This window comes from Coturnix japonica, chromosome 3 (assembly GCF_054131305.1).
Source record: "Coturnix japonica strain WE chromosome 3, WE-NBRP24, whole genome shotgun sequence".
Taxonomy (NCBI): Eukaryota; Metazoa; Chordata; class Aves; order Galliformes; family Phasianidae; genus Coturnix; species Coturnix japonica.
The window spans coordinates 98,936,672-98,949,730 of NC_140665.1; the positions used below are offsets into that span (position 1 = coordinate 98,936,672).

At 43.0% G+C, this 13,059-nt stretch overlaps 1 protein-coding gene across 42 annotated transcripts in view; it reads right to left on the reverse strand.

Annotated features, from left to right (window-relative positions):
• Window positions 1–13,059, reverse strand: part of DTNB (dystrobrevin beta) — a 131,936-nt gene that overhangs the window by 81,346 nt on the left and 37,531 nt on the right. For all 42 annotated transcript variants that reach the window (XM_085544104.1, XM_085544106.1, XM_085544098.1 and 39 more), the window contains 2 exons: window positions 12,817–12,983; window positions 7,162–7,286 (listed from right to left, as the gene is read on the reverse strand). In XM_085544104.1, the coding sequence (XP_085400230.1) occupies window positions 7,162–7,286; window positions 12,817–12,983 (292 nt within the window). The remainder of the gene's footprint in view (window positions 1–7,161; window positions 7,287–12,816; window positions 12,984–13,059) is intronic.

Sequence of the window (13,059 nt, forward strand, 5' to 3'; positions counted from 1 at the left end):
GTCTTTCACCAACTGACACCCCAAATCCTCCTCCTCAGGGCTGCTCTCAAGCCATTCTCTGCCCAACCTGTACCCGTGGTTGCTCCAACCCACACACACAGCACCTCGCACTTGGCCTTGTTGAACTCCATGAGGTTGGCATGGGACCACCTCTCCATCCTGCCCAGGTCCCTCTGGACGGCATCCCTTCCCTCTAGCATGTCGGCTGCACCGCTCAGCTTGGTGTCACCTGCAAATGAGCTGAGGATGCACTTGATCCCGCTGTCCACATCACCTGCAAAGATGTTAAACAGCACTGGTTCCATCACCAATCCCTGGGGAATGCCTCTCGTCACCCATCTCCACTTGGACCAGCATCCATCCAACCAATTCCTCACCCATCCATCCGATCTATTTTTCTCCAGTGTCAAACACCTGCACAGCTCCAGGTAGATGACATCGTTTGCTCTTCTTTCATCCACTGACGCTGCAGTTCCATCATAAGGGCCATCAACTTTGTCAGGCTCGACTTGCCCTTGGCAAAGCCATGTTGGTTCCCGCCAATCACCCCATCTTTATTTTCTATGTGCCTTATTAGGGCCTTCAGGAGGATCTGCTCCATGATCCTGCCAGGCACAGCGGTGGGACTGACTGGCCTGTTGTTTCCTGGATCTTCTTTTTTTTCCCCTTCTTGAAAATGGGGGTTATGTTTCCCCTTTTCCAATCAGTGAGAACTTCACCAAAGTTCTGGCACCATCCTTCAAATACAACGAATGGTGGCTTGGCAACTTGATCTGCCATTTCCCTCAGAATCCAGGAATGAATCTCTTTGGGTTGCATGGACTCATGAACCTTCAGGCTCCTTAGATGGTCTTGAACCTGATCTTTACACAACAAGATGTGCCTTCTCCAAGTTCTCACCATTGCTTTCTGCAATTTGAACAGTGTGGCTACAGCCCTTGCCAGTGAAGACTGAGGCAAACAAGTCTTTGAGCACCTCAGCGTTCTCTGTATCCTTTGTGACCAAGTCTCTGATTTCCTTCTGGAGAGGGCTTACATCCTCCCTGATCTTCTTTTTCTCACTGATATATCGGTAGAATTCCTTCTTGTTCCTTTTATGTCCCTATCTAGATTTAATTCTGCCAGGGTTTTAGCTTTCCTAATCTGACCCCTGGTTGCTTGGACAACTTCTCTGTAGTCCTCCCAGGTTACCTGATCCTGCTTCCAGTCCCTATAGACTTTCTTTTTGAGCTTAAGTGAGTCCAGGAGCATCTTGGGTGATCCATGGAGGCCTCCTGGCATTCTTGCCTGCATTCCTTTTCTCAGGATGATCTTAGAGGTCTTTCCCAATCCAAGCCATTCTATGGTTCTATGAAAACGCGAGCTAAGTATCAACAAAGTCTTTTTGAATGGATTAAGGTCCTTTAGATACTAAAACCACTTGTCAGTTCATAATCTTTGAAATCAAATGGTCTTAGTGGATTTTTACAGCTACCATAGAAGACTGGAGACTTTTCATTACGTGGTACATACAAATTCATTAAGTAGTAGGTAATGCTGAAATGGTGATCACAAACAGTAATTCAGATCAACAAGCTAAGCTTGTTAAAACCAACTATTTCAATGGACCAAACACTACGTTACATCTCTATGACAGTTCTGATGTCACAGTTGGATGGGCCACGGGCCACTGGATCTAGTGTTGGCAATCCACCCATGGCAGGGGATTGGAACTGTGACATCTCTGATGTCATAAATGCAGAGAATAGAGCTGTGTCTCAGAGGGCACTGGCTACAAAAAGGATCGGGGATTGTAGTAGGCATGTAAGGCAATCTGCAGGCAGCAGAGTTAACCTGATCATGCAGCACAGACATGGAAATGTACTTGTGATTGGATGAGCAGAGAAGGGAAAAAAGAACAAGTGCTGGAAATGAAACACAGCTCAGGTGAGAAATATGAAATAAGACATAAATAAATGACCACTCCCTCAAACAGTTCCTCAATAACTGGCCACCTTTGTAACCTCTCAAAACCAAGGTGTGCCTTTTTGTTAGATAACCTTTCCTGAATGCTAATTACTGGGCTTGGAAGGGAAGGAATGTGGTGACATTTAATGATCAATGAGTACCAGGCGGTCAGAGAGGCTGGTTTAATATTTTCTGATCTTAACTTCTATGAAAAGTCATCTTTGATGTATGTTTGCAATAAATACCAGCAACCAAAGCATATCTCTGATTCCTTTGCTTTGTGTTGATGGGAATTTTATTGAATCTATTTAAGAAGCTGATTTGGACCAGCAAGCCCCACTTCTAAGAGAAAAGACTTGTACTGTCTCGGAGTCTTTTTGTAGTCCTTACATGAGGGTTTTCCTGGAGGCTTCCCTACACAGAAGGAAACCTGTGATCTGTTTGCAATTGTCACTGCAGTTCAGCAGCCTGATGAGGAAGCCTCAACTGGAGGATGAAGGAGCACAACAACGCTGTATCAGATCTGCTGCTACCCCCACCCAAAGCAAGGCAGTCTCAGCACTCTGTAATATTTTAGAGAAGTGTAAAATGACACCCTGATATGCAGGTTTCTCGGCACTGTGCTGCACACCAACCTCCTCCTCTTGGCAGGAGAGAGGAGCTTTTCTTCCCTCTCTGATCCTCGGAGCTTTTTGACAACTGCAAGATAAAGATTTTCACCAAAGGCAGACTCACTAACTTAGCTGAGGAGGTTTTAGCCCCCACTGTTCACAATGCAAAAGCAATAGGAATCTGGGTCAAGGAAAAGACAGGGTTGTAGGCATTTTCAGGGCAATGTTGTACCCCCAGAGGCAAACATGAGTGCAAGGAGAAGACCTCGCCCTTGGTGCTGGGTGGTGGAGAGGTCCCAGTCAGTTTGGCTTCTATTCATATTTCAAGCTTTACAGTAGCAGTAGATAAGGGGATCTGACCTTTGGGAGATCATTGCTCCCTCCAGGGCTTGAAGTTGAAGCAATGGCAGACACCCAACTCACTGATGCCTGGGGAAAAGTTCATGGGGAAAAGAAGGGAACAGTCAACAAAGATTTGGAATTGTCAAGATAAAATTCCTGGCCACGTACGTCTGATGGACTAGAAAGGTTTGTAACCCACAAACTGGCATTCTTACTGTAACACCTTCACAAAGATCTTACAAACCATGTTTAGCACTATCAGTCAATAGCACCAATATGAATGCATGGAGGAAAAGGATCTGGGAGGGGTGGTCAGTAGATGGCTGAACATGAGCCAGCAGTGTGCCCAGTTGGCCAAGAAGATCAAAGGCTTGTATCAGAATTAGTGTAGACAGATTGCCTTATGGAGCACATCCCTGGTGCTCCTTCAGTAGATTCTGTGAAGGTCCCACATGGAAATTGCTGTATGTGTTTTCTATAGATCATAGGGGTAGAAGGAAATACTGCAATAAAAGAGCTTCTGCCAAGCACAGAGCAAAACCAGACTGGAATTTGTGTTTGATGAAAAAAATACTCTCCTCTTGATTTTAAAGTTTCAGAAGAGGAGATTCCACCTCTTTCAATTTTGCTTATCTACTCTAACTACTAACTTACTATTAAAAACCTCGTTTTTATTTTCATTCTGAATTTGTTTAGCTTCATCTCCTGGTCAGTTGATGGATAAACCCATCTCTTAAAGCTCCCTGGATGATACTTCCATTTCCTAGGACAAATATTTCTAGAACTATCAAACCATTCCAATACCAATGCATTAAATACTGCATTACTTGAGCTATTGGAGTCTTTGAACTCAAGCTTGTGCAACTTCCAGTTGAATTCCTTGAATTCTTTTCACTGACCTTCTCAATCTTTCCATCTTTTTGGTCCTGCAGTATCTGTCTGTGGGTGCTCTCATCAGGTTGCTGACCAGGACCTCTCCATCACTCAACACCAAAGGTGAGGTCTTCTTCTTGCACTCATGTTAGCTCCTGGGGCTACAATATTGCCCTGAAAAGGCATATTCAACCACTCATACGCCATGACCTCCACAACTTTTGGAGTCATTTTTCATAGCATTCTGTCCTTTTAATCATCTTCATTCCTCCAACAGCTTTCTATTTTCATAGAATCGTAGAATCATTCAGAGCTCTCTCAGATCCCCAGGTCCAAGCCCAGCCCACCCTCCATACCCACAGCCCATGTCCCTCAGGGCCACATCCCCACATTCCTTGAACAGCTCCATGGATGGTGACCCCACCACCTCCCTGGGCAGCTGTGCCACTGCATCACTGCTCTTTATGAGAAGAAATGTTTCCTAACACCCAACCTGAACCTGCCCTGCTATAACTTAAGGCTGTTACCTCCCAAGCAATTCAGCTATAATTCAGCAATCTTCCTGTTCAGTTACCCCAAGAGCAACGAGCTCAGCACTTGGTTTTCAACCAGCTGTTTAACTGTTGACGATTGTTTTCTAAATTGTGCAACGCTCATTCTAAGTGCATGACTTCAACACTATCACTCCACTAATCAAAACTAATCTGATCAAGAAGATACAAACTGAGTCTGACTATATTACATTGCCAAAAGCCCGTGTATGCTGATTGGCACGAGTTAGGTTTCTATTTACTGATCAACAAATTAGCTTCTCTACTGCTCCATTAGTTTGTTTGCCATCAAAGTCATGTTGGTAAACTCAACGTGTCAGATTCTGCCCTGTGCAATTTCAATCTCCCTCCCTGGAAAAAGAAAGAACAGGCATTTTCCTCCTGCACTTTCCAATTGCTCCAAGACATCAACAACCAGCAGCAAGTGTCCAAATTAAGGAATTCTGCACCTGTTTCAGTTGGGACTGAAAACGTAGAAGATGCAATTCCAGATCCTTTTGGATTACCTCTGAAAGGGACCAACAGCACACCACACAACTGCTCGCCAGCCAAACCACAGCCTGGAAACTGCTCTGGAAACTCTCGTCAGCACTGATCAATCTTATTATTTTAAGACAGCAACAGGACAATTTCATTGTGTCCTTTATTATCTGTACTAACAACGTATGCCCATTTCTCTGTTCCCTCGGCAATCCTTTTCATCAAGTCCCTCTCCCATACTGCATAACTCACAGTTTGCATTCTTCCTACTAATCTTTTCTGGTTCTGGAGCAGTGCAGCTTTCTTCTTGCCACCCTTCCAAACCTTTCCTGCAGGGTGACACTTGGCCAAGTGTTCTTAGACAGCTCCTAGTTATTAATATCCCTATGTTCGCATTATTTACTCAGCTGACATTGATTCCAGCTTTGCGAGACAGACTGCTAAGCGCCGTTAGATGCTGATGTGCACCTCATTTACATGCAAGACCTGTAATCAGGTCATGATCACTTGCACCTAAATAATGACTCATTGTAGCCCTGAGCAATTTCTCTTTGTAAGCTGAATTCTAGCAAAGAATTCACCCTGGATATGTCCCTTTTCACCCTTAAAAACTCTTTCCTCTATTTTTATTTTCTATTCCTTTTAAGAAATTCCCACGGTGTCACTCATACAGAAAACCCAAAAACCAGAACCATCAGTGTAACCACTATCATGCACTGCACTTAGGGAATTGCATATTCTTTTATTTACTTGCTCTTTTATTTCCTGTGGGAGTGTTATATGTTGTTGCACTCCCAATTGCGAATGCTGGTGAGCTGCAGCCGGGCAGCAGCACAGACAATGTTAGGAGAAAAATGGGAACAGATTCAGGATGATTCACCACTTGAGAAAATTTAGAAGCACAAAATCCTTTTCTATGAGTCTGAACAGAACCTCACAACAGAAGATCTTAATGACAAACTGCACAGCGCATCCAAACCACAGCATAGAGGTAGGAAGTCTAATTCTGGAGACATCTAATATGCCTTTTGTTAAGGATAGCTCTGAAGAGAGAAGGCTTTGTTTTTAATTTATGAGTTGAATTACACAGCGAACATTAGAACAATGATACTCCACTGCACCACGTCCAACACCACTCAATGCACAGGACTGAAGAAAGTATAAATGATGGGAAATCTTCAGTGACACAAGAAGAAGAGAAAACAAACACATGGCTAATTACGAACTGGTAAAGCTCAGAGCTATGTTTTTAAGGAGTTTAGTACTGTAACTACTTTTTCAGATCGAGTTATGGATCTTTCATGCTTGATACAAAAGAAAACCACACCACGCTAAGCCTCGCTGCTCCACCCTCCTGATACCGTGACAAGCCACCCCTCTTAGTGACCCAGCTTTCTCTTAGTGAAAGGAGTTTATAAACAGCCCATAAAAATCATCCAGCACCAGGAAAGGTCACAGCAGCACATGCTCATATTAAACTTTCAGCAGTTCTGAGACATTCAGATTTGAGTCATTTGGGTTTCCATTCAGATATTGTGACACCAGTTCAAGAAGAACCTGATATCTATGACAACATGCAAAGGAAAACAGATAAGCACCAACTCTGCTTGCTCTCAGAACCACAAATTGCTGAATACTCCTGAACACGGGATTCCTCCATTTTGTATAAATTACATCTCTGCTTCTCTTTCCTCCCTCTTCTGTGTACCACGTGCTTAAATTTATCCACATGAGAAGACTGAGACTTTTCCCAAAGTCCTACAGATATTAAAATCACATAATCATAGAAACATAGAATGACCTGGGTTGAAAAGGACCACAATGCTCATTCCAACCCCCTGCTATATGCAGGGTCACCAACCAGCAGCCCAGGCTGCCCAGAGCCACATCCAGCCTGGCCTTGAATGCCTGCAGGGATGGGGCATCCACAGCCTCGTTGGGCAACCTGTTCCAGTGCGTCACCACCTCTGGGTGAAAAACCTCCTCCTGATATGCAACCTAAACCTCCCCTGTCTCAGTTTAAGACCATTCCCCCTTGTCCTATCACTATCCACCCTTGTAAGCAGCCAGTGAAATAGATCTATTTGGATGCTGTTTATTAAGAATAGAAAGCGCCAGAATTTGAGGATTTTCTCCAGTTTCCTGGCAAATCAGGAAGGCCGACTGATTTCAGGTGGGTTCAAACTAACACCAGTAACACAGTATTCCATCAAAATCATTCCACCAGTTTGACCTTAGAATTCTAACCCAAGTCCTCTTTCCAAAGTCCCAAACAACCCCGGAGACTTTAGTTCACATTGTTGATTATTCTGTATTGCTGATAAAGTGGAATTTCCATTACAATAACAAATACTCACACTATATGTGCAAGATCAAGTGGCTTCTCTGGCTGCTCAGGAAACACGGGACGAGGTGGTTCTCTGCTTGGTACACAGCCGAGTGATTTACTGATCGCATGGCTCAGCTTCTTCGCAGGCGATTTCTAGTTTGGGAAAGAGTGACCAAAATGAGTCCACTGTTACCAAGAGCAGGGCAATGTGTGCAATAAGATAACACAGAGACATGAAAAAGAGAGTTTTCAGAAACATTCCTTTATGCTACACCACAGCAAGGAACTGTAGAATCATACAACCACTGAGTTGGAAGGAACCTCCAAATGTCATCTGTTAGTACAGAAACTGCACAGATGAGAAAGTTGGGTTTTGTTGGCTTTTCTTGGTTTTGGCTGGTGGTTTGTTAGTTGCTTTTTCTTTTTTCTTTTCTTTCTTTTCGGTGTTATAATACTGAAAAATGAAAGTAGTTTAACAAAAATAGGTAACATCAAGAAATACGCTGCTTGGTGTTTGTGTCAGAACCGAGAACAGGGATTTCCCACGTGCTCTGACAAGGACCTTCTGGATATGGGTGTTGTGTTTTGGGGAAGGGTAAAGGAAGACATAAAGAACTGATGCAGGAGGAGGTCCAGCACCTATCTTAATATGTTGTTAACCTTGCTGAGCTCAAGTTTATGATGTGGAGGCCAAGAAATTCTCGTTCAGAAGTAACCCACCAGTGCTGTGCTTCCAATCAAACTCCCCACATGGATGCTGCAACCTTGTGGCTGACTGCTCCCCCCCCCCCCCAGTTCCTATTTCTGTAAGATGCTCCAGTGGGAAATTTGGTTCAATTCTGAATGCACTTTTAATCATAGAATCCATAAAGCTGGAAAAGACATCTGAGATCAAGAACAACTGTCAAGCCAACCCCATAATAGAATCACAGAATTGCTCAGGTTGGAAAAGACCACTAAGATCATTGAGTTCAAACACAACCTGACCAAACTACCCTAACTAACAGCCCTCTGCTAAATCACACCCACTGCCCATGTCCCTCAGTGCCACATCCCCACCTTCAGGGATGGTACACCCCACCTCCCTGGGCAGCTGTGCCACTGCATCACTGCTCTTTCAGAGCAAATATTGTTCCTAATATCCAACCTGAAACTACAGTTCAACTTAACACTGATTTAAAGAGAAGGCAAGACCACCCAGAACAGGATTACACACACACTTGCTATTAACATGAATTAGTACCTAGCAATTAATGACAATTACTAACAACAGATTACACAGTTAATAATCACTAACCAGTGAGATTCTTCATCTCTGGGTCTCTTGGCTTTAGCAAAATACAACAGGCAATGAAGGGTTTTAGAGTGGGGAATCTGTGTGTGAGAATGTCATTCCCTCTCTGAGTTTACATGGTTTGTAGCAGATCAGAATGCATTTCAAGTAGAACACTCAACTAAATTGGAAAATAATAAAAGAAGATAAAAATCACTGTCAAATTAGAAAAGAAGTATGAGTTGGATGCCTATAAGAATACATTAAGATTTCTGGTTCTTAACTGAAGTTTTATTACCTTCTCACATCCTCTTACAATTCAAGCCAGTGCTAAGTGAAAACTGTGAAAACCACAGAACCATAGAATCACTAAGGTTAGAAAAGACCTCCAAGATCAACAAGTCCAACCATCACCACCACACCCACTTAACATTTCTAATGGTAATTTCTTCCCATTAGTACAGGTGGCTCTGGATACAGCTGAAAAGGGCCACTTGCCCCTTCTATGCGTAGCCTTGGGCTCTGCAGACAGATCTTAGCCCCATCCAAGCACCAATGCAAAACTCCTCCACTAGATGTCTTATGGTTGAAGTGCACAGTGCTCTTGCCACAGAGGGTTCTACAGAGGAGCCTTTAATTGCTTTGAAAACTAATGAAAAATCACAATTCATGCTTGATTTCCTACCAAACCCACAGTAAAATTCAAACTATCATCTTCCATTTTGCTACCACATGCAATGATAGTAAAAAATTCTGGGTTTCCTTAATTCACCCTGCACGTTGAAAATTCCCACACAGATTTCTCTCTAAATGTTATCTGCCCCTAGTCTTGGTGTATTTCCGTCCTTACCCTTTATCATGTTCAGACCATCTATCTCACAGTGCCTTTTCTGTGACCTCTTTGCAGCACTTCAGCCTATTTTAGAAGTGTTTTTCCATTGTGGTAACAAGCACTACATCCTGTCGTGCTACACCACCATTTATACTGTCAAGCAAACGCGGTGCTGCCTAGAATGCAGGAACAGAGCAGCTTCACCTTGTGAAAATGATAGAGAAGATTTTCACCAACTTTTGGATAATGATTCTCAGCGTGGCTGAGGGTGAAAAAGGCAGAGTGTGCTGAAGTACCTGGTAGGGATAGCTGCTTTCCCTCAGAAATAGCTTTTTTCCCCCCCAATTATCTGAGTTTTACTTTTCTGTCTGACATCTTCATTAAGCATCTTTGAATCACAGAATCATTAAGGCTGAAAAAGACCTTCTAAGATCCCCAAGCCCAACCCCAATCCCTCCCACCATGCCCACTGCCCACATCCCTCAGTGCCTATGAACTGTGTTTCATGAACAACTGCAACTTCCCATCACACTGGATCTCAGTCAGCTGGGTACCTGGACATGTCACTGTGGTATCCCCAGTAGCCTCCAGGTTTCACACATCCTACAGTCCAATTTATGCTCTTCAGGTTTAGATAGAAACACAGCCAATGTGCTTTTAGTTTCAAATACTTTCAGCCATCACCCATTTCCTTGGGGCCCAAGGCAATTCTTCTTCACTCAGTGCAGCCCAAGCAGGACAAAAGGTTGGATATCTATGGTGAAGGAACCAAGGAGGCTTTTCAACAGTTAAATTTCAGTGTCTGGTTGCTGAACATCCCAGAGGTTCCTTTCTTTTCAGAATGGTTACTTCAGATGTGCAGTTATGGCTTCCTGCCCTCTGAACACCTCTGAAGTTCCCCATCTGAGGTGGACAACTGAATTATGGATAAACCAACTATCAGCTCCATAACTGTTTCTGTAACACCACTTCCAACATTACTTTTTAGATCATTCAAACTTTTTTTCTTTTTTTCAGTTCGAGGACTGAACAGAGCAAGTAAATATTATCAAACCCTTCTTTCAGCAAGCTCAGTACTGGCTGGCCTCAGGCTTTGTGCAGCTCTGGCAGCAGGAAGCAGCAAAACCATATTTCTCAGTGTCAAAGGTGGAGATTCTGAAGTGAGGTTTTTTTTCTTCTCCCCTGTTGGGCTCACAAGCCCTGCACTGTGGTGTGCCCTCAGTTAGTACTGTGTCCCCTCAGCCCCTGAGGACAGAATGGAACATGCTCCAGATGTTGTATTACTTTCAGGTAGTCTAAGTGGAAAATTAAACGAACTAGAAATATAGAAGCAATTTTGCAAACACAATCTTATTAACAACTACTTACAGTATTGCTAAACAATAACCTTGTAGATAACAGGGTCTGCCTGCTATTCTCCATTGGATTAGTGCTCAATGCATTGGCTTCCCAATGGAAGTCAAGATTTTATCCCTACTGACATTGAACATTTGCTGGGTTTACTGATAAGTCTTCCAAAGCCATTCACTGAAGGGTATTTATAACTAACAAAACACTATTATTTATAGAAGATCATGGAGCAGATTCTCCTGGAAGAGACGTTAAGCACATGTGAGATGAAGAGGTGATCAGAGACAAGGCAGCACAGCTTCACCAAGGGCAGACTATGCCTGACCCACCTGGTGGCCTTCTGTGATGGAGTGATGGCACTGGTGGTCAAAAGAAGGGCAACTGTTGTTGTCTGCCTGGACTTGTGGGAAGCCTTGGACATGGCCCCCAACCACATCCTAACTCTACACTGAAGAGATGTGGGTTTGAAGGCTGGACTATTCTGTGGATAAAGAATTGGTTGGATGGTCACAGTCAGAGGGTTGTAGTTAATGGTTCTATGTCCAGATGGAGGCAGTGATGAGTTGAGTCCCCCAGGGGTTGCTCATCTTGGGTCTGGTGCACTCCAACAGCTTTATCAGTGACAAGGACCTAGGTGAGTTTGTTGATGGCACCTAGCTGGGTGGTTAACATGAGAGAAAGGGGAGACGCCATCCAGAGGGACCTGGACAGGCACATATGAAGCTCATGAGGTCTAACAAGGCCAAGCGATGTTGCACTTGGGCCAGGGCAACCCCAGATTTGAGTACAGACTGGGAGAATTCATTGAGAGCAGCCCTGCATAGAAGGACTTGGGGGTTCTGGTGGATGAAAAACTGGGTATGAGCCAGCAGTGTGCACTTGCAGCCTGGAAGTACTGGCCCCCAGTACAGACAGATAAATAGATGCATAGATAGAAAATAATGGAAGATATTGGTCCTCTTTTAAAAAATGCCCTTCCATATTCATTTTACAGGGGACTACTAAGTGTGTAGTGGTACTTTATACATCACTGAACTTTGTAGTCCACTCAGAACACTTTGTTGCTTAAGAACCAACCAGTCAAAAAAGAAAAAAAGCCACAGCAAATCATCAGAAGGTTCAGATGTTTCTAGAGACAGAAAAAGAAATATTGCTTTAGGTTACAGGATCACACACGCTTGTTACGACTGCCTTACTGTTTACTGAAATCCCCTGACCTTCTCCATTTTGTCCTTGATTTCTACCTTCTGCCTTTGCTTCACCTGTAGGTAATCTTTAGTCTCTTGATTGAATCTCCCTTTGATTTGGATTCTGACTCTACCAAACCCCTCCTACCTTTTATTCCTTTAGCTCATGTCCCCCCGTATCTTTATATTTGTTCTACTTAATCTTCCTACAAACACAACATATGTACATAAGAATATCTTTTAAAAATGTTTCTTCCATTTCAGCTGCTGCTGCAATTTCCTACTAAGACAAGCTAACTCTTGTTTCTGAGCAATAAAACAGCATTTTCTGTTGCTAAAACTCCTTTCCTTCTACAGATTTCTCAGCAAATTGCCTTTAAGTATCAAAGTCTTTTTTAGACGATAGTTTAACTGCTGCCTGGTACTAAGCCCCAGCTTTCTAAATTAAAGTCATACCATAACCATTCTTCCTCATGGAGATAATTACTAATTATAATCCAGTCATCATCTGATCTCCTCTTTGAAAAAGTAAAAAATTAAGACTTAAATCTTTTGCCAGAAATTAAGTTTTTACATCTAGAATTGTCTTGTTACTTTAGATGTGATTATCATACAGCCCTTTTCTTTTAAAGAAATACTGTGCTTAAAGATGCCGCTTAGACACAGGTCATTCTTGAGACAGCATTCATGCCAATTGGTTTACCTTTCTGAGAAGGAAAGAGTTGCAAGCTTTAAGATTTCTTAAGCTAGAATAGAAGGAAAATAATAGTAGTATATAATAATATATAAAAATGTAGAACTGTGGTGAAGGGAGGAAGAAAACAATGTGTTAGGGCCTTGAAAAGGACTGTACTGTGTGCTTTAAACACCAGTGAATATGACAACCACTGATAAAGGATTAACGTTATGAATAAGTAAAAATAAAGCAATTTACCTATTTACACACTTTGACTATTTGAAAACCTTTAACATTCCTACTGTGCAGTTCTGTTACAAAAACAACTTTAGTACAGAAGAGGCTGACAAAGAAAGGCAAGTTACCCAAGAGGAATGCTCCTTCATCTGGTGCTGGTTGCTGTGAGGCCCACTGGCATGGCCACGCCAAAAGCAGTTTTGGCAAAGCTGGTAGTTGTGGCACTGTTGACACCGGTACCGGAACCCCATCATGCTCTCACACCGGCAATAGGAACACTCCACAGGATGGAAGACTTGGTGAAGATGGGGAGGAAAACAAACAAGAATGAAAAGTAATAAGCAAACCTTAAGCAAACTGCAATCATTACA